The following is a 27981-nucleotide window of genomic DNA, read 5'->3' on the forward strand; positions in this document are numbered from 1 at the left end:
ATACCCATCTCTACTAAAAATACAAAAATTAGCCAGGCGTGGTGGTGTGTGCCTGTAGTCTCAGCTATTCAGGAGGCTGAGGCAGGAAAATCGCTTGAACCCTGGAGGCAGAGGTTGCAGTGAGCCGAGACTGCACTTCTGCACTCCAGACTAGCAACAGGGCGAGACTCCATCTCAAAAAAAAAAAACATGATTCTTCGACATTTATGTTTTTTGAGGTCCTTTTAAAGTCCTATAGTTGCATGGTATAATGACTTTGGAGATAGAATGTTTCAGAATAGGTAACATTAAAGGATTGTCCCATGTAACTGGATTCTCATAATTGCTTTTTTTCTTTTTATTACTACTTAATACATATCCTAGATAACCCAGATAACTTGGTTTTGAAGAACTACTAAAACACAATTAAGTATTATCTTTTACCCTAAATGTGGTTAGACTCTGTTTAAAATTATTGATTTTTGGATCCCATATGCTCTGGAAATTTTAGTGTGTTTTAAAGCAAAATGTAAGAATGTGAACTGAGGGATATTTTACTCTTTACAGCATTTTGAACCCAAACTCTCACTGTATCTCATCGTATTTCCCAGTGGTTTGCCAGGATAAACTTCAGAAGCAGACAGGGTGCCTTGGCTCAAGGATTTGAGAAATTTGGTCTTACTGACAGAAAATAGAGTTAGTAAATCATTATTTTCAATAAAGGATTGACCTGGTCAATTTTTGGTTTTTTGTTTTTGTTTTTTTTTTTTTTTTGTAAGATCTGATGTTGGGATGAAGAATAGATTGATCAGAAGAGAGATGTATGGAGATAATTAGAACATTCCTAACTACTTCATAAGAGAGATGATGTAGGCATGAGTTATGGCATCTAGGACTGGACTTAAGAGGAAGAGAAAGAACAGAAAGTGGTAGAAAAAAATCTCATAGAACTTGATGGCTGATTGAATTTGAATTACTAGGGAAAAGAAGGAGTCAAGAATGATCCCACATTTCTAGGCTGTGTAACCAGGTAAAGGATTATGAACCCCAACTGACAGAGAATGTGGAAGAAAAATGTAGCTTTGGGGTATGGAGAACAGAATGTTTAGTTTTGGACATACTGAATTTGAAAGGTCTATGCCAGAGCTAGGCAGGCATGACTAGCAGATAATGGGACACACAGCTCCAGTGAGAGGTGTGGGCTGGAGATACTAAGTTGAGATTTATTACCACAGGTGGGAGATGAGTCATGAGCATGGGTGTGCTCTTCTTAGGAGAATGCAAATTACAGAGAATAATTGGTCAAGAACAGAACCCTAAGGAACAGAAGTGCATAAAGAATTTGTGTAGAAATGAAACCCTTGAAGATGAAAGAATTCTGGATTAGAGACATAGGAAGAACATCATGGAAACCAAGGGAGCTGACAATAGTTTTGGCGGCTGGGCGCGGTGGCTCACGCCTGTAATCCCAGCACTTTGGGAGGCCGAGGCGGGTGGATCACAAGGTCAGGAGTTCAAGACCAGCCTGGCCAACATGGTGAAACCCCATCTCTACTAAAAATACAAAAAATTAGCCAGGCGCGGTGGCAGGCACCTGTAGTCCCAGCTACTCAGGAGGCTGAGGAAGGAGAATCATTTGAACCCGGAGGGTGGAGGTTGCAGTGAGCTGAGATCGTGCCATTGCACTCCAGCCTGGGTGACAGAGTGAAACTCCATCTCAAAAAAAAAAAAAAAGACAATAGTTTTGGGGTAAAAGGTATCTATTTTATGTTGTGAAATGTCCAATTGGATAAATAGTAAAAAGCTTCCATTATGTTTTTAAAATAGGAGGCTTTTTTTTTTTTGAAAACCCTCTTACTCAGAACAGGTTCAGTGGAGTGTTAGGGGTAGAAGCCATATTGTAGAGAGCTGAGAAACGAATCCTAGGTAAAGATGTGGAAATTGCAAGATCTCACTTTCAAAAAGTTTTGAGGAGAAGAGGAGAATGGCAATACTACTGTAGACCATACTTTGGGAAACTCTGCGTCCACCTGGGTCATACTTTGGGACCAGGAGAGGCACATGCCTATCTACTGGCTGAGAGGAAGGAGCTTATAGAAAGTGAGCAGTTTAAGATACAATAGAGACTCCAGCCATTGTAGCTCACATCTGTAGTCTCAGCACTTTGGGAGGCAGAGGTGCAAGGATTGCTTGAGCCTAGGAGTTTGAGACTAGCCTGGGCAACACAGTGAGACCCCCACCACTAAAAACATATTTTTTTTTTCAAAATTTAGCCAGACATGGTGGCACACACTTGTAGTCCTAGCTACTCGGGAGGTTGAGGTGGGAGGATGCTTGTGTCCAGGAGGTCAAGGCTGCAGTGTGACATGATCGTGCCACTGTACTGCACTCCAGCCTGGACAACAGAGTGAGACCCTGTCTCAAAAAAACAAAACAAAAAACCCAACAACAATACAAAAGAGAGTGATGGCTAAAGGAAAATGTATGGGAATGAAGAACATTCTAGGAAAATGTATAGGAATGAAGAACATTCTAGTACTCAGGGGCCTTAATTAACTTTGACCCAGAAGAAATTTTTTTGTAATGACAGCCTGGAAGAAAAGAGCAAAAGAAGTAATGGATACTATCATTGATACAACTTTCAGCAGAGAGGCAGAAATTTGTGGCTTATAACATTAGATGGCATCAATGTTCCCCCTGAGATAGGAAACAAGGTCTTCTAAAAGTGAGAAGGACAGATTATTTAATAGAGGGGCTAAAGAGAAGCACCTCTTCCTCTTGAATAAAGCCTGTGATAGATGATCTTTAAAGAGGGCCACCATCAACTTCTTCTGCCCCTGGAAGCACACACTGCCGTATCCCACATCAAGAGGTAGGATCTGTTTCCCCTTCTCTTGAAGCTGGGAAGACTTGTGACTGCCTTTGGCCAACAGAATACAGCAGAAATAATGTTCTGCCAGCTCCAGGCCTAGCTTTCTAAGCACTAGTGGAGTTCCCCTTCTCTCTTAGAAGCCAGCTACCATCAATAAGAAATTCAACTACTCTGAGATCACCAGGCTGTGAGAAAAGCTAATTTAGCTTGAATTAATTTGCTAGGACTGCCATAACCATATGCCATGGACTGGGTGGCTGAAACACCAGGAATTTATTTTCTCACAGTTCTAAGAGCAAGGCACGGACAGGATTGGTTTTCACTGAGGTCTCTCCCCTTGACTTGCAGATGGCTGGCCTCTTGTTGCCTCTTCACATGGGAATGCACGTCTCTCTGGGAATGCACACCTCTGGTGTCTCTTTCTCTTCTTATGAGGACACAAGTCATACCAGATTAGATCTCATCCTAAAGGCCTTATTTTAATTTAACTGCCCCTTTAAAACCATTTTTCCAAACATGGTTATAGTCTGAGGTACTGGATGTTGGGACTTCAACATATGAATTTAGAGGAGGCAGAATTCAGCATCTAACATTAACCATGTACAGAGATCGTGAGAGAGAGGGACAGGACAGATGGGCAATGTGGAGATTCATCGGTCATTATTCTGAGCTTATATTTTCACACAGAATCATCCTTCACATAAGTCTATTTAAGTACATAGAGGAAAGCTGTATCAATTTCATGTCGCAGTTACACCTTTCTATTCAGAATTCACAAAACAAAATTACCCATCCCCCTCCAAAAAAAAAAAAAAACAAAGAAAATAACACATATACATCTACTGATGGAACTAAATCTGATATGTAGTAAAATGATTCAAGAAAAATCCCCAGCTAGTGAGACTGTGCTACTCTCTATTAGAGTAATAAAATAACCTGCTAATATCACTGGCTTCTGATACAATTGTGGTGTGTAACATATAGGCTGGGAGACCACTGTGGATATTTTTCTCTCATTTTCCTTATATAATTTGGGAAGCGAAGGAATTGGAAACTACAATTTCCTCATGCCTTCATAATAGATTCTGTACATCCTTTGGAAAGTCCACAAATCTAAAACTTTAAAAAGCTACAGTGGCCAGGCGCAGTGGCTCAAGCCTGTAATCCCAGCACTTTGGGAGGCCAAGGCGGGTGGATCACAAGGTCAGGAGATCGAGACCATCCTGGCCAACATGGTGAAACCCCGTCTCTACGAAAAATACAAAGATCAGCTGGGTGTGGCAGTGTGTGCCTGTAATCCCAGCTGCTCAGGAGTCTGAGGCAAGAGAATCACTTGAACCAGGGAGTTGGAGGTTGCGGTGACCCGAGATCGTGCCACTGCACTCCAGCCTGGCGACAGAGCAAGACTCCGTCTAAAACAAACAAACAAACAAAAGCTACAGGAAGTAAAATGTTGTAGTTTAATTCTATGAGAATGTCCATATTGTGATAACAGAATAATATTAAGTCATGTACAGAAGCCTGATACTCAGATACAATAGTGACCATCTACATTGAAGGGTGGATTTGAAGCTGTCCATTTCATCCCATCCTCTGCAATGGAATGGGAACTCCAACACCTTCTCCAAAGCTGAGTTGCTCACTCATTCTCTGTTATTCTCTTGATTTTCCAAGCAGAGTGTGTTCCAGTTTCCATTTCATTCTGTGTTTTCTTTTGCACATTGTTTGTGGAATTTTTATATTCACACAGAAATGCACATCCCTACCTCCATACCTACACACATAAAAGATTTTTGATGTACGGATGCTGGATGCAAAGATTAAAGAATCATAAGCCCTTGGAATAAGAGACTACTGAAAGACAGGAAAAACACATTTTTCCAATGTTCAGACTTTCTGGAAAGGAGAAAATACCCTAAAGAAAGTGTCAGAAACCGTCCTTAAGGCCTCTTTTGTTACTTTCTGTAGTTTTTCAATTTGGGACGTCAGTTTTGCTGGTGATGGCATAGGCAGGGCAAGGCAAAATTAATATAAAATTAGAGAAGTTATGCTATAAATCAGCAGAGGTCCATCTTTAAACCATTGTGAACAGGCATGAGTTCATCTTTAAACCATTGTGAAGTGTCTTCTCTAAGTTTAAGATGAGAGTCCAGTCTTCTCCAGTGGGGCCAGAAGCACAAGTTCTTTTTTTTTTTGAGAGGGAGTCTCACTCTGTCGCCCAGGCTGGAGTGCAGTGGTGTAATCTCAGCTCACTGCAAGCTCCGCCACCCGGGTTCATGCCACTCTCTTGCCTCAGCCTCCCGAGTAGCTGGGACTATAGGCACCTGCCACCACGCCCGGCTAATTTTTTGTATTTTTAGTAGTAGAGACAGGGTTTCACCATGTTAGCCAAGATGATGTCAATCTCCTGACCTTGTGATCTGCCCACCTTGGCCTCCCAAAGGTTGGGATTACATGCGTTAGCCACCGCGCCTGGCCCAGAAGCACATGTTCTAAGAGATAAACTAATCTCTGCCTTCTTCACTTTCAGGCCACAAAAATAAGAGGTGGGGCCTGGTCGTTGTAGGATTTTTTTCTATAATATACTTTTAGTTTAGCCGGTATTATATTTAGCTGGTATTATATTTCTGTGTATAATCCATTTCTGTTATTACCATGGTTACTACTATTGTTTATTATCCTTGATAATCACTAGCTTGAACCACTCCAGTAAGTTTGAAGCTGATTTAATAGCCTCTGCTCTCATTCCTCTCACTCTGCTCTGTCAGAGTGATATTTCTTAAACATCAATGTGACCATATCTGTGGCTTGTCCTTTCGGTGATCTCATCCAGTCTCACGGAGATAAATATGATATAGATGTTGGTGTCATCAGTATTTATTTCCCAGCCTGGACCTCTCCTCTGAACTCTAGATTTATATATATGTAACTACCTACTCCATAACTCTCCTTGGATGTCTAAGAGGCATCCTAACTCTCCAAGCAAGATGAGACTCCTGATCTTCTCTAAATGTCATCCTCCCTCAGTTCTCCTTCCCCATTTCAGAATGTCAATCCATTCTTGTGAATGCTTTAGACAAAAAGGTCAGAGTCATCTCTGAATAGGAACTGAGATACATAGGCTAAATGACATCATGGCATCCTCATTACATCAGTCAGTAAGTAGCAGCATCAGGATATTTACTCGGGCAGTGTAACTCCAGAGTCTTTGTTCTTTACCCTTATGTTTGACTGCTTCTCTACCTTATAAATCCCTTAACATGTACTCCAAAAACTTCACATAGAACCTAGATGACAAATACCAACTGCTAACCTCAAGGCAAGCTTGCTACATCAAAGAAGAACTATGAATTCTGGTTCTACCTAGCTGTCTGGAAAAAGAGCTGAAAATTCCCTTTGTTGAGGGCCAAGATCTTTTGATTCATTTTTCTCTGTCTTTCTTATACCTTCTGCATGTTCTGATGGGAATCCTAGATTCTGCATGTTCTTATGGGAATCCTAGGCTGTGATTTTGAGATGGGAATTCAGAAATTTCTGTTATAATTCTGTCTCAGCTACTAAGTAGCTATATGGCGTTGGGAAGTTTCTAAACTTTTTGGTATTTTATAATTACTCTGCCAAAAAATGACATGCATACACTAGACGGTCCAGAGTCTATAGCAATAATATAGAAAAAAATGTAGAGAAATAGATAAATCAAATTACAGGGCCTGTTTACTTCTTGACAGAAAGAATCACATGTTTGTTTACTATCCATCTCCCAAGTGCTTATTGAAGTTACATCTTCTGCAGAAACTCAGTAGGTATGTGTGAATTGCTGGTTGAAGATTCACGATTTGCTATATGGTATGGACAAGATGCCTTAGAATTCCAGAGGCAGTTTGGAATAGTAGAAACAAATCTGAATTGAGAGGCAGACAACAGGATCTAATAGCAGAGAAGGCAGAGATGTGTAAGTTACTTGACTTCAGGACAAACATCTATCATATGGTCAAGACTTTTAGTATTTGCCTCTGTAAAATATGAAGAGAGTGGGATTGGTTGATCTCAAAGATATCTTAAGGGAGTTGTGACTGTATAATTTACTTTTTCCATAAAACCTAAAAAGTGTAAGCATGAAACATTTTTTTTGTGTATCTATTCCATTGGAAGGGCTCAGCAATTGAGCATCAGGATCTAGCACATGTAATCATCTCTGTTTACATTTCATTTATTTTAGACCCCACACCAATACTGTGAAGTGGATAATAATATCTCCATTTATGCATAAGGAAATTGAGGTCCAGGGAGGTTTTTCAAGGTAAAACTCAGTGTCAGAGCTGGGATTGGAATCCAGGATTAAGTGGCTCTCAGTTTCAATTCTCTTTGCATTGAACCACACATCCTCCCCAAGTCTCTGGCACTAGTGATGCACATCAGGAGGCAATGCAGGGGCTCTTCAGGGATATAGAGAGGGCTCATGGGTACAAACATACAGTGAGAAGGACATGGCCACACTTCTTGAAGACCAGGTTCATCCAACTCTAACAGAAAGTGCTATTAGCCAAAAAATATATTCTAGTCACACACACACAAAACTAATTAATTAGAAAAATCTGGAGATTAACTGCATGCCTTCATTGTTTTCAATAAATGTAACCTGTCCAATAAATCAGTAACACTTATTAATGATAATACAAAGTATATTCAGTAATAGGCTTGCCTTCCATGAGGAGACTAATATGGGGTTTTATATGGAGTTCCAGAAGAAACCAAATAAACATTGTTAGCATTTGCTTCGTTGCACAGATTACATGGTGCCTTGATTCTGCTGCTGACAAGCAGTAAATCGCTCTGTTGTGTGTGGTGCTTAAAACAGGTTTAATCTGCTATTATTAATAGTTCCATGAAGAATATGATTGCCTATCCCCATCCCACTTTCAACCACTGTGGCCAACATATGGGAACTCAGGCGACCAAAATAATTACAGACCACAAGCTGTAACAATAAACCACAAAAGGACTAATCATATCCTTTCTTGGAATTTACTTATTTCAAATAGTTTGTTACTTTTTTTTCATGAAGAGCTCCATATTGGACCACATTTGTGATGAGAAGATCTAAGTTGGATTTCAGCTGCAGAAATTATGCTATTTACTTTCTTATTACAGGCACTAAATTGCTGTTTGGAGTATTATTATTTTTTTCCTTTCTCTAGATTGTTCAACAAATAGATTTTATGGTCTCTTTATGGGACAAAGCAGGGTATAATGATTTCGAAAAGTAGAAAGACTAAATAACTAGATAATTGCCTAGAGTTGAAGTGGTGTATTCAGGAACTTCACTGGGAGGAACTAAAAATAATTTAAAAATAGGAGAAAGTGTCATTGGCCCATTTATGCAAAGCCAATGCAAAGAAAAGCTGAACACTTGACTTCTGAGAAGTTAAAGACAAACTGTGATGCCAAGTTACAGCAATTCCCTTGGCCTAATTTGTGGTAAATTTAATTTTATCCTTTCTCAATGTTGTGGAATCTATAATGTATATTTTATTGGTCATATTATATGCATGTCTCATGCAAGTTTCCTTCAGAACTTCTTGAAGATCAATAGGGAATATATTAAAAATGAAAATAGGAATTAGGTTGAATATTGGCCTACCTACAATGGTTGAAAAATCACTTTAGTGATTTATCACTTGTAAAGTGTTTGAAGGCAGAAACATTTTAAAAATGTTTATATCTTTTTTGTTCCAAAGTATTTTGCAGAGAAACAAATCCATAGGAGCACCCCTAAACTGGGAGTGTGGTGAAGTGGGGAAGAGGTCAGGCCAGGGCTACAGATCTCGGGATCCAAGAATACATAGCAGGTTTTGCTTATTTTCTTGTTGACCTATTTGAATGCTTTTTATTTAAAAAAAAAAAAAAGGTTCTCAGCATGAAGGATTTAGTAGGTGATGTTTTAGCTCACTGTAAACATTTCTTTTTGCTAACCAAGGACCTTTGAATGACAGAAGGAAGGGATTTTAAGGAAGACAACAAGTTAGTCTTCTGGGGTAACATTATCTGCTCTAGTGAACTGGTCCTTTGGGGTTCGGTGGTTTTAAAGGCATGCTTTATTATTTGGAGATTATATTGTTTAAAGTTTTCTGCATGGTGAATAGAGGTTGCTATGAGAACGTAAAACTCTACACAGAGACAGAACTATGACTAGGTCCAGGTTCTGTCACCAAATAGCTTGTGATACTGAGTCAGTCTCACAAATGTGCAGCCTGTTGTTTCCTCTTCCGCAAAATGATAATATTTCTCTTCATGTGGCTTTGGCAGTGATATGACCTATTACATGTGAAGGCATTTTATGGTAATGTGCAGTGCACATCAGACATCAAACTTTTTTAACATATTAATAATATACCTCATTTGGTGACATTGTTCTTTTTCCTTTATAATCTTTCAATGATAATTATTAAAATCTTTGTTATTAACTTACTGAAACCCCGTCTCTACTAAAAATACAAAAATCAGCCGGGTGTGGTGGCACATGCCTGTAGCCCAGCTACTCGGGAGGCTGAGGCAGGAGAATCGCTTAAACCCGGCAGACGGAGGTTGCTTTGAGCCAAGATCGTGCCACTGCACTCCAGCCTGGGTGACAGAGTGAGACCCCATCTCAAAAAAAAAAATAATAATAATAATAATTAAAAAAATATTTACGGGTCATATTTGCCCCCTCCCAGTTCACCAACTTTGCCTTCTCACTGGATGGTTCTCATAACTGTATTTCCACCTACTTTTCTAACACGGTATTTGATACCATACAAATTGGTCCTTTATGCAAAATAATTTATATATTAATGACTTGGTCAGATGGGCTCAATATTAACTTTTTACTTGAAGGTGCTAGTTTGTTATCCCGTACTCACAGTGTGGTTAATACACTCATAAATGTTACTTCAAAAATGTTTCTAAGGGCCCTGCAGACTGAATTTTAGACTCCGTGCTCATTTTTACTTCAGTAATTTCATTAGTAGTATTTATTTTATAAATAGCTTGTAAAGTGTTTGAAGGCAGAAACATTTTAAAAATGTTTATATCTTTTTTGTTCCAAAGTATTTTGCAGAGAAACAAATCCATAGGAGCACCCCTAAACTGGGAGTGTGGTGAAGTGGGGAAGAGGTCAGGCCAGGGCTACAGATCTCGGGATCCAAGAATACATAGCAGGTAGCTCAAGAGGGAATTTAGAGTCTAGGCCTGCGCAGAGTTCACCTGAAAAGGTGGAACAGAGACCAGGACTGAAACCAGGACCAAAACAAGGACCAAACAAACCAGAGATTCCAGAGAAGAGTAAGTGGTTTCTATTGGTAAGAGTTGGGATCAGCAGAAATTTCCTGAAACCCAGATGTAGTCACAGAGGCCCCAGAGATCCCATGGCCCTGCCTGAGTGAAATTAGGGAGAGGGCTCAGTGGGGTGTCTTGAACACATTTACTTGTTCAGGTGACAAGTAGTGCCTATTGAGAAGCAACTATGTGCTAGGAAAAGTACAGGGTACTGGGTATATGTGGGTAAGCCAGACAGCAGCAACCCTGCCCTCATTCACCTCCCATCTCAGAAAACAATAAACAAATTCATTAATTATTAGAGATAATGATAAATGCTAAGTAAGGAACAAACTGGGCACAGCAGGGGTTTCACCTACATGGAGCTCTGATTAGGGAAGATGATGTCTAAGATGACATTGGAGGCATGAGAAGGAACCAAAAGGTCCTCAGACCAGGAGAGGCCAAAAGCTCTTCTCCATGAGTGATTTAAAGTAAATGTACATAAAGAGTAGCCAGTGAAGGAGATGGTTGTTAGCACTGTGATGGAAAGGTATTGGGGAAATGCTGGAAAAGCATGGCATAAGGGCAAGAAGGTTGCCCAAAGGCAAGGTTCTTATGGGCTTCACAATCCTCCTCTGCTTCTCTGCAGGTGCCAGAATTTGGTTATTTCTCTGGGAAGAACTTGTGTCATGAAATTGAATGAAGCCCAAGAGGGTTGTGCCATAGAGAATGAGGAGTGTTTGTCAGACATATAGTTGTCATTTACTGAATATTGTGGCTCTCATCTTAGTTTACTCCCAAGAAGATACCTGGAGCCTTTCAGGTGCTTCTCTCTTACAAGGCCTGGTACTAATGTTTTCATTCAATTCTTTGAGCTTCCCTAGATTCTTTTAGGAACTTCTTTTTTTTCTCCTGTTAGGTCAAGATTCTGTTGCTTACCATCAAAGAGCCCAAGCTAATACAGTCACCTCTCTGTCCTTATCTTGCTTGTCTGCTTAGCATTCAATGCCTATTTTTTGAAGGACTATTGTCTTTGGGTTTATGTGATACCACATCCTCCAGGTTTTCTTTCCGTCTCTCTGGTTGCTTCTTTTCAGTGTCCTCTGCTATCTCTTCTGGCTTTACTAATCCTCTAAATGCTATAGTCCCTCCAGACCAGGCCTAAATCCTTTTTTCTCTTTTAAGTCGTTCTTAGTGGTCAAAAAAGTATGCACTTAGGAGCTAGGGTACCTTTATTTAATTCCCAGCCTTGCCACTTCCTAGCTGTGACCTTGGGGAGGTCACTTAACCTTTCCTTGCCCATTTCTTTTATTATTATTTTTTAAAAAACCTATTTCATAGGGCTGCTAAGAGAATAAAGAGGGTTAATCATACCTAAAGTATTCTGGAGGGAGCTGGTTCATTATATGTATTCAATACATGTTATTTTTCTTACAATTGTTAGTAATCATCAATTCCCATGGCCTTAAATGTTGCATATATGCTGGTGACCCATAAATATGTATTTTCAGCCCCAAACACCCCTCTTAGCTCTATAAAATTATATAGCCAACCACTAGAATTTATCAAACTTTAGAAGACTAAATTCAAATTTTGATTACTAATTCCTAATACCCCCAACCTCACTCAACATTTTTTCTCCCAGTTTTCTGCATGTTAGTAAATGGTAACAATACCTGCCCAGTTGCTTAAGTCAGAAAACTTGGAATCATCTATATTGTTGCTTTTTCCCTCCTAGCCACATTCAACCTATTTGTCAAATTGTGTCATTTTAATTTATAAAATATAGATTAAATAATTTCACTTCTTTATATCTCAACAATTAAAATTTCTAATCCAATGTACCATCATAACTTGGCTAGCCTACTGCAATATCTTCTTTACCCATTCTTTATTTTTCCTCCATGACCAAATCCATTATTTGCCAAGTAGAGTTTTGTTTTACAAACATAAGTTTGTGTCATTCTCCTACTTAATCCTTTAATGATTTTGCACTGTGCAATGAGTCAAATCCAGCCCGCAAGACTCTGCTTGACTTGCTATATGTCTACCTGGCTGGTCTCATCTTATATCACCTTCTCCCTCAATCATGGTGATTTGGTCACATCAACCTCCATCAGTTTCTTAAACCCAATAAACCGTTTCCTGCCTTAGGGCTTTTGCGCTTGCTGTGTCTTGAACCAGGAATAACTTTTTCCTTGCTTCTTTCGTTACTGGTTTTCTCCTGAGGTCTGCCATTTAAAAACCCTCAACTTCAGAAAGTCCTGCTACATCACTCAGATTTCTCTAGAGAAGAGAGATGATTGGATCTATGTCTATCTATCACCTATCTATCTGTAGATTTATTTTAAAGAATTGGCTAATGTGATTATGGGGAATGGCGAGTCCAAAATCTGTAGGGCAGGTGAGCAGGCTGGAAACTCAGGCAGGATTTCAACATTATAGTCAAGGCAGAATTTCTGCTTCTCTGGGAAACCTGTTTTTGCTCTTAAGGCCTTCAACTTATTGAGTGAGCCCCACTCACATTATCAAGGGTAATCTGATCTACTTAAAGTCAACTGATTATAGATGTTAATCACATCTACAAAATATCTTCACAGTAAAATATGGATTAGCATTTGACCAAACAACTGGGCACCCTAGTATAGCTTAGTTGACATATAAAACTTATCATCATACTTTCCTTAGGTCTCCTGCATCCACAGGAGTCTCTTTCACAGAGTTCTGTCCTTTTTTTTCTTCCATTGGATGTACCATAATTTACCCTTAAGTAATTCTTTGCTTACTTATTAATTTCCCCTTCCTCCACCACACTCTAATGTCTATCAGGTGAGAACGATACTTTTTTGCATCAATATATATCCAATACCAGCAAAGTCCTTGGGATATATTAAGCATTCAGTAAGTAGTTGGTACTCGATGCTTAATATGTGTTTGTGAAAACAATTAACAACCACAGGGAACTTGAGATGAAAAGTTTTGACCCAATCTTCTAAAATTTTATGGGAGTTGGAATATCAGATGTTAAGCATAATTTACTAAAATGTGAATAGACAAGAAAATAACTGATTATTTCTCATTTTCTTTTGACACTTTCTCCTCCCTTGTATTTTCCTGAAATTAAATTAGTCAGCACAGATTTAAGAGGACTTAGAGTCTCACACACTCAGCCCAAATATAGCATTGAAAAGACTTCCAAAGCTTTGGCAACATATTTTATTTTAATAAAGATTTGAATGCCTGCAGGATCACTGGAATAATTGCCAGTTACACTTCTATTAATGAACACATTTAAATGGGGATTGTGAAAAGCAGAAAATGATCTGATTTTATGGAGTACGTTTACTGCCAGCAATGTACAGTGATGAATGGTGCCCTAGAATTTAATTTTAGTTTTAGCCACAAAACAGCCAAAATTACACAGCAGGCTCTGTAACAAATATGTACTGAACTCGAAAAATTATTTATTGAGCTCTCAGTGATATACATATATAAATTATTTATTGAGTTCTCAGTGCTATATATATATATATATATATTTTTTTTTTTTTTTTTTTTTTTTTCCTTTGAGATGGAGTCTCGCTCTGTCACCCAGGCTGGAGTACAGTGGCGTGATCTTGCTCACTGCAACCTCTGCCTCCCAGGTTCAAGCAATTCTCATGCCTCAGCCTCCTGAGTAGCTGGGACTACAGGCATACATCACTATGCCCAGCTAATTTTTTTTTTTTTTTTTTTTTTGTATTTTTAGTAGAGATGGGGTTTTGCCATGGTGGCCAGGTTGGTCTTGAACTCGTGACCTCAGGTGATCCACCCATCTCAGCTTCTCAAAGTGCTGGTAATACAGGCATGAGACACCACACCTGGCCTCAGTGATATATTTTTGTGAACCAATTAGTTATTTCAAAAAATAAAGAAGAGTAATGCTGTTAAAGTTGATCCACATAACAGTCTTATTACCACCTTTGCATGGGCTCTGTGCTGTGAAGACTAGCTTCTATGTGCAACAAGTTCTATTAACAAGCCTCTTTGGATGAAGCTGCTTTTGAACTTGATATGCATTCAGTTCTGATGTACAGTGCTAAGGGAAGTAGAAAATCTCAAAGGGTTCATAAGACAGAGTCTTAGTACTATTTCTAAATGTTCATTCTTCAAGTGATATTTGAGTTTGAAGTATATCAGTTCACACTTCTCCCAGACTGAAACAAAAAAATGTCTTAGAAGGATTAGCTGAATCTAAGGAAATGTTTTAGGAATATTAACCAGAAAAATTCAAGAGAAGCAAGTTTTGTTGACTTTATCAGAATGCTGTTTGTTCCTCCAAATCCAACTTCTCCTTTTACATGTATACACTGATATTTAGCCAGAAACTACATTTCCCAGCTTCCCCTGTAGCTAGATGATCCTTGTGACTAAGTTCGAGCCCTTAATGTGAATGAAAGTGATGTAGAGACTCTTCATGTTATCTTTAAATCCAGAGTCACTTGCCCCTGGACTATGACTACCTCACTTTCCCTCAGGATCTGAACATGACAGTGACCCAGTTTACAGTATACAGATGGTAGCAAGGGATAGCAGGACAATGTGTTGGAAGGAACCTGGGTCCCTGAATGACATCCTGCAAGAGCAGAGCTGCCACATCAGCCTGGACCAAACCAACTATGACTCGAAAGAAAATGGGAGCTTTCTTATAGGATTGTTGCAGATGAATCAATAAAGAAAATCTTGAAGTCTTTAGAAAGACTTCTAATGAATTTTTATATTATTTAGAGGTTACTTTTACATAAGTTGTTTTTAAAAACTACCTACATTTTAATGTTATGTCTTTAAGACATCAAAAATTATGCTCTCTCTTTTGATTTTTGCAAAATCCCAGTGAGGGAATCATTATGAGAAAGATTATGTTAGCTTCTTGAGGAACTCAAGGGACAAAATAAAAGCAACCACAATAAAGGCACTATTTTCAGATTTGTCCTCTGACAACTCTTCATAGGGCTAAGAACAAATCTGTGTTTTCAGACTCTTTTTTGGGAGGTGGCCCTCAAATCTGCATGGGTGAATATATGTATAACATTACCATTGTGATAGAACTTATAAAGTGTTGTCTAACAAGTAAGTCATTAGACATCCATTGCTTAGCATGTACCCAAATTCAACTATATTCCAATTTGAATAAAGCATATATATCTATAGAGATATAGATCTATAGATATAGATATACATAGATTAGTTTTCAAAAAGCAAATATCTATCTATAGATATCTATCTCTATATAAGAATATATCTATACATATAGATATAAGAATATGTTAGATTCCCCTATTATTAGATTATTCTTCAAAAAGCAAATAGATATCTATATTGTATACAATGTACATATCTATATTGGATAGATATATAGATAGGTTATTTTTCAAAAAGCAAATTTATATACATATATGTACATAATGTGAATCAAAGTTTGAGAGTGGGGAAAAGAAACTTTAAGAAAGAACTTCTAGATTATACAACACAATTCAGAGTACTGGCATGATAATAATGGTGCTAATAGTGATAATGATAATAGCAATAACAAAAATAGCAGCTACATTTTGAATGTTGTCATGAGACAGGGTCTGTGATTTTGCTTTGCATTCATTGTCTTTGCAAAGCATCTATGAGATGTTATTCTTCAATTTTGCAGGTGACATATGAAACCCAGGGAGTATCTTGCCCAAGGGTAACCAGAACCAGAATCTAATTACATTATAAATTTTACCTCAACATATGTCCATTTTTGCACAGAAAAGAGTTAGCATAACAGGTGTCAGATCACTGTCCTTAGAAAGGCCTGCTTGTAAGGCTAGCCACTTGGATGTTGGGAGAGCGTCTACCATTCTTTGAATCAAATGGCTCACTGTGCTTAAACTGTGCAAACAATATGGTTTATGTTGAACATCTGCTTTGCTTCTTGGAGTCTGGAATTTGGGTACATGCTAAGTACTGAACGTCTAATGGCTTCCTTGCTAGGCAACATTTTATAAGTGCTATCACAATGACTCATTGCTGGGGGAATTGAGCACTTCCTGTGAGACTTCACTCAGAAAGAACTCTTGGAAGCTTGCCTCAGGTTTCCTCCAAACATTACCCCATGTGCCTTTTCCCTTTGCAGATTTTGCTTTGCATTCTTTTGTTGTAATAAATCATAACTGTGTGATTGTATATTGGGTCTTGTACATCCCCTAGCAAATCATCAAAACTAGAGATAATCTTGGGAACCCCTAACATATCTATCTTCCATGTCCTTCTCTCATTTGGAGAAAATAAAATTTTATTTTCTACCTGAGTACATAAGAAGACTGTATTTCTCAGCCTGTCTTGAAATCAAGTTGGATCATATGACTGAGCTCTGATGGGTGGAATGTCCGTTAGTCCAAAATAGGCCCATCAAATGCCCCACACCATCTTTCTGCTCTCAACTGAGGACCAGATGCAGATGACCCAGTGGAGGAAGCCGGCACCATAGGCAATATTGGAATCACGAGATGGAAGGAGTGTCCTCAATAAATGAGTTGAACAGAAACCCCATCCTGTCCCTAACGGAATCACATAGGATTAGGAAATGAAAGAGAAACAAACATTTGTTGTCTTAAACCACGGAGATACTGGAGCTGTGTGTTACAGCATTGATCCTTCTCTGTCTAATACATATGGTGACGTGCTGGATACAAACACCCCTATCTCCTTCTTCTCAACTTTGAAATATGTTGCAAGAGTGAAAGGGATTTTTAAGCCACAGAGATCCCATTACTCATTTGATAGAATAATATTTGATGGGCAAACACAGGATACGAATAATCTACCAGATGGTGACTCTTGCAATGGAATTAAAGGAAGTTCTTTGTTACCATTTGAGATTGCTCTTAACATTTTGAGTAGTACTTGATAAAACAAATAGGTGTTAAACTACTGGGTGTAGCTCTTTTACTAAAGGAGCCATGCTCTTTCACTCCCCCTATTATTAGATTATTTTTCAAAAAAGCAAATTAACAGCACTTCAATTTTACTCAGTAGATGTGGAAGGAACTAAAAAGAAGAAAGTGAGAAGATAAAAATTTTATTGGGCTGGCCTCCAATCATTTTGTTTGGGGTCATTCATTTGTTCACATATATTTATCGATTACATGTCATATACTAGACACAGTCTGAAGGGTTGAGAATTTTGTAGTAAAGGAGGTGCAGCACCTGCTGTTAGGAAGCTTAAAGAATAGGGGAGGAGTCAACAAGGGAAGAGGAAACCCAAAATAAGCACTATGATGGGAGCACATAGCAGAGTCTCCAAACCTACTTTAGGAGATATCTGAGAAAGCTTTTCCACAGATAAGTCTTTCAACCCCAAAACTCTCAAGATAGCTGCGAGTCCTCCTCAATTTCCCTCCCCTTTTAATCCAAACCATCACGACATCCACTCAGCTCAGCCTCCACCATATATCCAAGCCCATCATTTCTCTCCTTCTCTACTTGCTACTACCCTGGTCTAAGCCACATCTCCTTTCTGTCTTAATCTCTTGGACCAGATTTCTAGAGGGTCTCCAATTTTACTTTGATGTCCTACACTCCGTTTTGCTTAGAGTAGCCCTCCAGGGCCATCTTAAAAAAAAAAAAATCAATGCTTTATTTGTATCTGAACTTTTAAAAACTGGTAGTTCCCCACTATCCTTAGAATAAAATACAAATGATGTTCCAGGTTCCAGCCACTCTTGCTCACTCTTGCCTCATGGTTTTGTGCTGCTCTTTATGCCTAGAAAGTCCTTTTTCTACCTTCCCATGACCATGCCTTTCTTGACATTGTACATACAATACAATGCCACTTCCCTTTCTCTAGCCACCCCATCGAAAGAAGCTCCCTGCTCTACTTCTTTGTAACAAATGTCATCCTCCTTCTACTGCCACTAGATATTTTCTTATTTAATCATGTGTTTGCTTTTTGCCCCTCTTTTCACTATCTTCCCCCAATGGAATGTAAACTCTAAAGAAAAATTACCTGTCTGTTTTTGTCAGTGTATCCTAAATACCTTTTACAGTGATGACTCTGAACTCAGCCCTCAGAGAATAAGCCATGAAAAAATATATTGAAAGGAAGTCTAAGTATAGATGTGGAGAAGGTGTAGCCATTGTCCTGATGAAGAAGGGAGTTGTGGGAAGCAGCATTTCTTGCAGGAGAAAAAGTCCAGGTCAAGGCCCTTCAGAGGGGTGCACTTCAGCTGCAGGCAGTTACTTCTGGTTGGAGCAGAGTAAATAGGGAAGAGTGAGGGGTGAGATGGGAAAAGTCAGCAGAAGATGGTTGGTCAAGGCCTGGCTGATCATGGGCTAGTTGGGTCACTGCAGTATAGACAGCATCTAACCCAATATCTGACTTATAGTAGATGTTCAAGAAATATTTGTTGGATGAGCATGTAAGACAATTGAGTCTCTCTTCTAATGGCCAAAAAAAAAAAAAAAGCCAGCAATTGGTTTTAAGTAGGAACTGACTGGTTTCTATTTGTTCTTTAGAAAGACCTTTTCAGCTGCACAGTGGAGAATGGTTTAGAGGAAGACAGGACTGTAGGCAAGGAGTCTGGGCCACTGCAGACATGCAGATGAGAGGTGACAGTGACAGCAGCGTGTGAGAGGCAGGGCAGTGGAGAGGGAAAGGCAGAGGCAGATGTGAGAGATACAAAGACTGGAGAATTGGCTGAGCTTAGAGATTAATTAGAAACAGGAGGTTCTGAGGGAGGAGCTCAGAAAGACAACTGGATTTACTTTTTTTTTTTTTTTTTTTTTTTTTTCTGAGACACGGTCTTACTCTGTTGCCCAGGCTGGAGTGCAGAGGCACAATCTTGGCTCACTGCAATCTCCACCTCCCAGGCTCAAGGGATTCTTGTGCCTCAGCCTCCCAAGTAGCTGGGATTTCAGGTGGACACCACCATGCCTGGCTAATCTTTGCATTTTTAGTAGAGATGGGGTTTCGCCATGTTGGCCAAGCTGGTCTTGAACTCCAGGCCTAAAGTCATCCACCCGCCTAGGCTTCCCAAAGTGCTGGGATTTCAGGCATAAGCCACCATGCCCAGCCTGGATTTCTAAGTGACTGCATAAATGAAGGTAACATTTTTGTCAAAATAATCTCTCCACACAGATGTATGCACATAAAATATACCTATGAGAATAAAGGAGAAAACTAACAGTAGTTACCTCTAGCAAGGTGGGATGAGAAGTTTACTGTGTACCTAGGGCACTTCGATATTTCAATTTCTAATCCTCTGTATGATTTAAAATGTTTAGCATGACATTTTATGAGTTTAAAATTTGAAAGAAGGCCGGGCATAGTGGCTCATGCTTGTAATCCCAGCACTTTGGGAGGCGGAGGCAGGTGGATCACCTGAGGTCAGGATTTTGAGACCAGCCTGGCCAACATGGTGAAACCCCATCTCTACCAAAAGTAGAAAAATTAGCTGGGTGTGGTAGTGCACGCCTGTAATCCCAGCTACTCAGGAGGCTGAGGCAGAAGAATCGCTTGAACCCGGGAGGTGGAGGTTGCAGTGAGCGGAGATCATGCCACTGCATTCCAGCCTGGGTGACAGATCGAGACTCTGTCTCAAAAAAACAAAACAAAAAATTGAAAGAAACAAATAAATCAAGAAGCATCTAAGTGCCACAGAATATATTAGATTGGTGCAAAAGTAATTGTGATTTTTGCCATTGAAAGTAATGGCAAAAAAACACAATTTCTTTCACACCAGCATAATGCATAACATAAACTAATGCTTAACTTGTTTCAAGATGACATTACTGAGTCTTTATGAATTTTTAATTACATTATGAAGTTTAGTTACTTTTGTACCTAGAAGAATAAGGAAAGAACTGAAGGGCTCTGATATGTTTTGACAGCACTCTTAAAGATATTAAGTAAAACATTTCTCATTTATTTTCTTATCTACATGGATATTAATATCCTAAGTTTTTAAAGGATAGTTTCATGTCCAGAGAATCTAAGCCATTGTTCAAGCTCAGAAATGGCAGTGGTAAGGTTTGAACCCTGGACAGTGCTTGCACTATGTCAGTCTATGGAAGTCAAAAGGGAAGTCGTGTTAGCTTATTAGGCTTATAGACAATCTTCCCTTCAGAAAGCCCTTCTGGTTGGAAATCTGACAGACAGTTCTGCTAGGGCAAAGGAAATAGCATTTTAACTCTGTTCTTACCTTAATTCTAAAGTACATGAATCACGCTTTGCACTTAAGGAAGGCCTTTTATCTGAGTCTTTCAAACACTGAACAAAACCAATTATTACCCACCCTCCTTCATGGTTGAAAGAGAAGATTTTAATCCCTAATTTGCTGACAGAGAGACAGAAGCCAGCAGGAATGAAGTGATTTACTGAGGGTAACACAGTCTATGAAAGCGTTCAAGAATAACCCTGAGGGCTTGTGACAAAAGAGCAATTGCCTTATGCAATTAGCAGTGAATTCCTCTCTCCTAATCACTGCATCTTACTGTTTCCCATGCAAAGTTTAAGGGAACTAAACTTCTCCTCTTTCCTTTCCCACCATAAATCAGACGTAGTGCTTTTCATGTAAATATACTTTGCAAAAATGTAGATCCCTATAATTTTACCCTCCATCTGTTTCATCTGTTTTTAAAGATCTTACTGCAGAATTTCCCAAACACTTTGAATGGGGTGGAAAAGCCCCATACAAGAACTCAGATGTCCTGCTGGTTCCTTTGGCTACAACATCAAAACTCTTGCAGAAAAAAAAAAAAAAAAAAAAAAGTATGCTTCTGTTCTTGATGAAATGCCCAAGGAGGGTGTCTGGATAACAAGCCAAACATGGAGGGTGGGGATTAACTGCATTTCAGATGTGACTGCAGAGCACATTCAGCTGCTTTGCTCTACAGGGGTTGCTGCCTCCTCACAAGCTCCACTGTGATGGATACACCCTATGTGACCCCCAGTGAGTCACACCTTTTTAAATCTCTTCATCTTGAGTGCTGAGATGTGCAGTGTAAGGTCCCCTGAGCAGGCTGCGCCATGGTCGAGCCATTGTGAGCCCTGTGACCCACATGTACACATCCAGAACTCTGAAATTCTGGGAGCCAGAAAGTCTGGGATAACAGGAAAACCACTAAAGAAGAAAAATGGCTAGTACCTGTCAGCTGATTAGGCAACCTTGCGACATTATACCATTGTAGCATGCTCTACCCTAACTGATCAATCAACCTAGTGACACTGTGCTCTATGACCCCTCCCACCTTGTGATAATGTACCTTGCAACCTTCTTCCCCTGCCCGCAATAAATGGCCCCTAACTGTAATTTTCCACTGCTTACCCTAATCTATGAAATTAGCTCCAATCCCACCACCCTCTGCTGACTCCCTTTTTGGACTCAGCCCGCTTGCATCCGGGTGAATAAACAGCCTTGTTGCTCACACTTAGCCTGCTCAGGTTGTCTCTTCAATTAGACGCACACATAATGCAGAGGTGATGGGATGAGATGCCACCCCCATGACTGTACTACCCATTATAGGACTAGAGAGACCCTCCGTTGTTGGCTTTGAAGAAGCCAGCTGCCATATTACAAGGGAGCTTGCAAGAGGGCTAGGTGGAAATGGACTGCAAGTAGCCTCTAGGGGCTGCGTGGCCCTACATTGACAGCCAGCAAGAGGGGAATTTCATATGTGCAACCACAAAGAATTGAATTCTGCCAACAACCACAGGAGATTAGAAAAGGATCCACGATCCAGAAAGAAATGCAGCCCAATCATGATTTTAACTGTGGCCTCCTGAAACTCCAACCAGAGCACTTAGCTATGTCATTTCTGAACTCCTGATCTTTGGGACAGTATATTATGAATGAATGCTTTCTAAATCCATTTAGTATTTGGCAAATAGTTACATGGCAATAGAAAATGAATGTAGACATCTTTCTATTTTAGATAAAAAAGATAGTAACATAACATTTTATGTCAAAAGGACATTAGCAGGTATTAAAGTGATGCCTTAACAATATATTTGATTCTAATGATAATTTTACCTATTATAATCCAGAGCAAAGAAAGAAAAGGAAGCAGGGAAAGGTTCCATAGAAGAAGGAATCAGGTGTCTGAAGCATAGAGGTCTAACTATTTGCAACTCATCCTGTGCCTTAAAAATGGGAAGAATAGGCTATATATTATTAATTAATGACAGAAAATGCCAAAGCAGCATTGGCCTCACTATATTAAAACTTAATGCCCCACTATATCATTTACAACCACCTAAAATTGAACTGAAGCTATAACTGGTTTTGAAAGAGTGCAGCAAAGCAAGATTATGAAACACGTATATTGATATTTGTGTGACCTTTTGACCATTCGTTCTCAAATGTAGCTTTCTGTTCACTGTCTGTTATAATGTAAAATATTTTTAATAAATTAAGGAATTCGGATTAAAAAAGGAAGAATTCCTAAGCAACATCCCAGTTAACTGAATAAAAATCCTCAAAAATAAGACCTCTTACCTCTCTCCAACCCCTACACACACACACATATGCACACACACAACACACACACACTTCCTACACACACCAAAGACTTCATGCAGTTCCAGTGTAGCTAGTCATTGGTATTTGTCATGATAGAGCTCATCACTAAGAGGTCACTTCTTTTTGTGCTAGAAGCACCTTGTATATGTTATATATCTAGTTCAAGGGTTCTCAATCTTGCCTGCACAATATAATTACTTGAAGAGCTTTATAAATCCTAATGCTGAAGTTTTTTCCCAGAGCAATTACATCAGAGTCACCAAGCATAGTAGCCACTATTTTAAATTTGTAAAGCTCCCCAGATGGTTGCAACATGCATTTAAGTTTGAGACTGCTGCTCTGTAGATAATAGTTTGCATTTTCTGCATCCTTCCTAATATATAATTATGTAGTCCAAAACCCAAACACTGCCTGGGAGGTACGTAGGCCAACCATGACTGTCCCACTTTGATGGAACATACAACTGAGGTTGACCATTTGGGGCCATACTATAATAACTCCTTTTTATTGAACTTCATGTTTATTATATTTATTTCTTTAAAAAAGTGCAATCTAGTTATCATTATCCCAGTTTATAGACAAAGACACATGGTCTCCTGAGTCAGAGGGAACTGCCCAAATGAGTAACATGACCTGAGGCTGAGTGACACCAAAGCTTATGATGTCTGCACAAAACCAGTGATTCTCAAAGTGTGGCCTCTGGACCAGCAGCATCAGCATCACCTGGGAACTCGTTAAAACAAATGCAAATTCTGTGACCCAATCCCATCCCTACTAAGTCATAATCTTTCAAGATGGGGCCCAGGAATCTGTGTCTTGACAAGCCCTTCAGGTGATTCTGAGGCTCATTATAGGTGGACAGTGTACTATATTCTTCTGTCTCTATAAGCTGCTCACTTTTGGAGACTCAGAATCTGGCAAGAGACCTAAAAATGTATGGGAGCCTCAGTGAGTAAGACTGTGTGAGGGAGGAGATTTTTCTCTCACTATCTTCCCTTCCTCTCATTTCCAATCTATATTAACAATCTATGTTGAAAATGCGAGGGGATGTGTCAGAGATACCATATGGGAAAAAATTGGTGGAGTTATGCTGGTCATATTTACTTGCAGGGGTGCCTGGCTATGTTGAGCTACTTTCACACAAGTGTGATCACTTTAATATGTTGACGAATGGTTTATCCTTTGAATCATAGTATGGAGAGTTTTAAAAGTTTCATTAAAAATGAATATCCCAACTGTTTCCAGGGAAATGAGTTTGTGATCTTAAGGGCTTTGAGGTAATTGGTGTTCAGGGAACCAAGGCAGTTAGTGTGCTTTCTCGGATGGAAGCTGCTTCAGCTTGCTACCATGCTGTAAAACCCAAGCGCTGCTGACCTGCTTAGTGTATTGGCTATGCTTAGGGTTCATTTATTAGAATTGTACATTTGACTAGGGGGAAATAAAAATTAAAAGGCCACTCGTGTTTGATTTGTGAGAGACGTCGATTAATATTTTCTGAGCAAACTGTGAAGTCCTTTCTTTTAAAGAAGTATATAAAATAGGCTTTTGGTATATTCAGGTCTGATGGAAATTTGTCTCATGGGGCAGGGTGAGATGGGAGAAAGAGAAATCAATAAAGATAGAGAAGAGAAAAAAATAGAGGAAGAGGAGGATGGGGAAGAGCTGAAAGGAGACAATAATTCACAAGGGGAAGAGACAGAAGAGGTGAAAAAAAGGAAAGGAAGGAGGAGTGAAGAAATAAGAGGTGGGGTCAGAAGGATTAAAAAAGGGGAAAGAAAAGAGTTTGGGAAAAGGGGGGAAGGAGAGAAAAGGAAGAAGAGAAGGACATATGGGCAACAAAAAATAAAATAAAATAAAGCAAAGAACGCAGACTTTGGAGCCTAGCGATTTATTGTGAAGTGCCCTTGTATTAGACATGCTGCAGAGATGCTGGCTCCAAAGATTAATGATGGCAGTAATCATGATTCCAATTTATAGCAAATGCAATGAAAGGCAGCCAGACCCCAAACAGAGAAACCCTATGGGGATGGCAGTGGAATAATAACATAGCAGCAGTCGAGGAATACAGGGATGCTGAGAGACTGGATTCAGTTCTCCTGTGTTCAACAACCATTCTGTATCTGATGTACAATCCAATGTTAAAAAGAAAAAAAAGTATACTTATTACTAGATCTCTGAATTAGAGCAAAGAAGTTTAGGTGTTCACATGAACACATTTGAAGTTTTATTCTGTGATTCACCTCCTCTGAGCACTGGCTTTTGGCCCAGATTGGTCTTTTACACCTCCTTTCTTTTCTGTCCTTGCTGCTCAGTGTCTTTCTGCTGCCAGTGGTCAATACTGCTGTTTCACTGCAAATACCTGCTGTCCCTGAAGCCTGGAACCATTGCAGAATAGGCATAACTACTCATCCTCTTTCCTAGTTGTCAAAGCCCTTTTCCCTTTATGCACGTTTATTTGTATGTATTGTCTTGATAGATTACCTATCAAGATTCCCTTAATCAGTGGTCTGTGTGTGTGACGAGCACTCATCTCCATTATAATCTCCTCTGTCCCCATCTATTGCCACGAAGTCCTAGGTCTTTGCAGATGATCAAATTTTAGAGAAGAAACAAATTTACTCTGCATAATAGAAGGAGAAAAACTTAGAAAGCCCAGGGCAAGGAGAAGGGGGTGAGGAGCAGAAATGGGAGAAAGACAGATCCCATTCATTCAGACAGATGGTGGAAACTTGTGTGCAGTGCGCATGCGGAAACCCAATAAAAATATTCTGCAGTGTCAACTACCAGTATGAATTCTCTGAGTAAATTGTTGTTGTGGATTCCAAAGAAGAGGTAGAGCTTCATATCTGGTCTGCATAAGGGTGGACAAAGGCAGCAGTTGTGGTAGTCAGATGGGAAGAGGATGGAATTAGAAGAAATCCTTGGACATCACAGACTTCTACATGCACTGGAACTGGGGATCTTAGGGGATGGGTTTCAAAAGGGATCAAAGCAATTTAATTTGGATCTCCAGGGGTGCCTGTAGCTACTTTGGTTTCCATATGTATAAGAACAAACTACATGTTGGGATGTGTATGCTATTTGATACATAAATATTTGATGCCTTTAAGGATGAACTGTTTTCAGATAGATTCATGACAGCAAGTTTTCTCTCCCTATTCAGACCATAAGCTCCTTAAGGATAGAAGTGTATCTTCTCTGGCTTTTGAATAATCTGCAGCATCTAGTTTAACCCTCAGCACATACAAAGTATTTGGTAAGAGACTGTGTCTCATAGTCAGCCTGGATCCACTCACTTTCTCTCACCCCACCCTCTGGGGTTTTCTGGGCTCTCGTTCCCTTTTGAAGATGATTCACCCAGGAGGGAGGGTCACCTGCACGCCTGGATTGCAGAGAACCAGGTACAGTGATGACCTACCGACACCTGTGGTTTACAGACATTGGCAGCATGGTTTTTTAAACTATAAAAGTTACAGTAGTTATCTTCCAATTCCAGGAATGGAATCCCTTGATAGGCCTCAATCTATATTCAAGACTCAAGTCAAGCACCAGCCTGTATTTAAAAACTAAGGAAAAAATGGAAGTTTATTGAAATTATGCCATTATAGTTGATGAAGAGAAAATATTTCAACCAAGAACTTAATTGAATAAAACTTTCTCAGAAACTCTTTGTTTAACGGGCAATTACAGTATACCAGCATGGGTGTGCCACAAAGAATCAAAGTCCACAGATACTGATTGTATTCCTATCTAGGAAAGATCAGTATGAAATACACATATGATGGGGCTCTCACAGAATGGGATATTTTCCCCTTTTACTTCTCATTTCTCAATGCTCCTCTGGGAACCGTGTGAAGGTAAAGTCAAAAAGAAAGTTCTTACGTTCTTAAATCCTCTGTAAAGGATCTGAAGCTCTTTCTTGGTAAATTTGCTCTGGGCTTCCAGAAGCTCAAGGGCCTCGGGCCGATGCCTGACGGTGGCCATCTCCAGTTCATCTTCCACGCTGTCTGTGGAGGAAAACAAGAAAGAGTCTTAGGACCAGCCGCTGCTCACTGATGCTTACACGTAGCAACACAGGAAAATGGAAGAACATGTCTGCTGATGTCTGTGATTGTCCACAGAGGAAGGACCCTCACAATGCCAATAAGGCCTTCACATTTCCCAGTTTAAACGTATTAAGCTAAAACACTTGTATATGATTTTTTTTGCATATTCTTGTCATTAATGTAGATACTACAACTCTAGCATTGTTTTAAGATAACAAAAAAGAGCACAGGAATTTATTTCAGATAATCAGTGGATTATATGATTACTTCAAACAAAAAGTTAAGTAGCAATATATATTACTCTATAAATCTAACAGTATAGTAACATATATTTCTTTTTTTTCCCAACGCTTAAGTTCAGAGGTACATGTGCAGGATGTGCAGGTTTGTTACATAGGTAAACATGTGCCATGGTGGTTTGCTGCACAGATCATCCCATCGCCCAGGTATGAAGCCCAGCATCCATTAGCTATTCTTCCTGATCCTCTCCCTCCCCCAACAAGTGCCCAGTGTGTGTTGTTCCCCAGCAGTGTCCATGTGTTTGCATCAATCAGCTCCCACTTACAAGTAAGAACATGCAGTGTTTGGTTTTCTTTTCCTGCATTAGTTTGCTGTAGAGAATGGCTTCCAACTCCATCTATGTGCCCACAAATAAAATGATCTCTGTCCTTTTTATGGCTGCATAGTATTCCATGGTGTATATGTACCACATTTTCTTTATCCAGTCTATCATTGGTGGGCATTTAGGTTGATTCTGTGACTTTCCTATTGTGAATAGTGCTGCAATGAACATATGCATGCATGTATCTTTATAACAGAATGAATTATATTCCTTTGTGTATATACCCGGTAATGAGATTGCTGGGTCAAATGGTATTTCTGCCTCTAGGTATTTGAGGAATCACCACACTATCTTCCACAATGGTTGAACTAATTCACACTCCCACCAACAGTGTAAAAGTTTCCCTTTTTCTCTACAACCTCACCAGCATCTCTAGCATTTTTAAGGTATAGTTAGAAAAACATAAAAGATCACAAATAGTCCAACCTGGAATTTGTTTCTATATAACAACTACTAGGTATAAATAATGGAATTGTCATTTAATAATAATCAGTTTTGTGCCCTATGTATAATGCAACTACAAGATAGACTCTGCTAATGTTTGCTAAGGATTCCATTGAAATCAGATATTTTGCCCAGCTACTTGGGAGGCTGAGGTGGGAGGATTGCTCGAGCCCAGGAGGCTGAGGCTGC

The 27981-nt window shown here is 39.4% G+C and overlaps 1 protein-coding gene across 6 annotated transcripts in view; it reads right to left on the minus strand.

Moving 5' to 3' along the window:
• Nucleotides 1-27981, minus strand: part of KCNIP4 (potassium voltage-gated channel interacting protein 4) — a 1214435-nt gene that overhangs the window by 95994 nt on the left and 1090460 nt on the right. For all 6 annotated transcript variants that reach the window (XM_063723206.1, XM_054553355.2, NM_001133764.1 and 3 more), the window contains 1 exon segment: nt 26563-26687. In XM_063723206.1, coding sequence (XP_063579276.1) covers nt 26563-26687 — 125 coding nt within the window.

Source organism: Pongo abelii, chromosome 3 (assembly GCF_028885655.2).
Source record: "Pongo abelii isolate AG06213 chromosome 3, NHGRI_mPonAbe1-v2.0_pri, whole genome shotgun sequence".
In the NCBI taxonomy this organism is placed as follows: Eukaryota; Metazoa; Chordata; class Mammalia; order Primates; family Hominidae; genus Pongo; species Pongo abelii.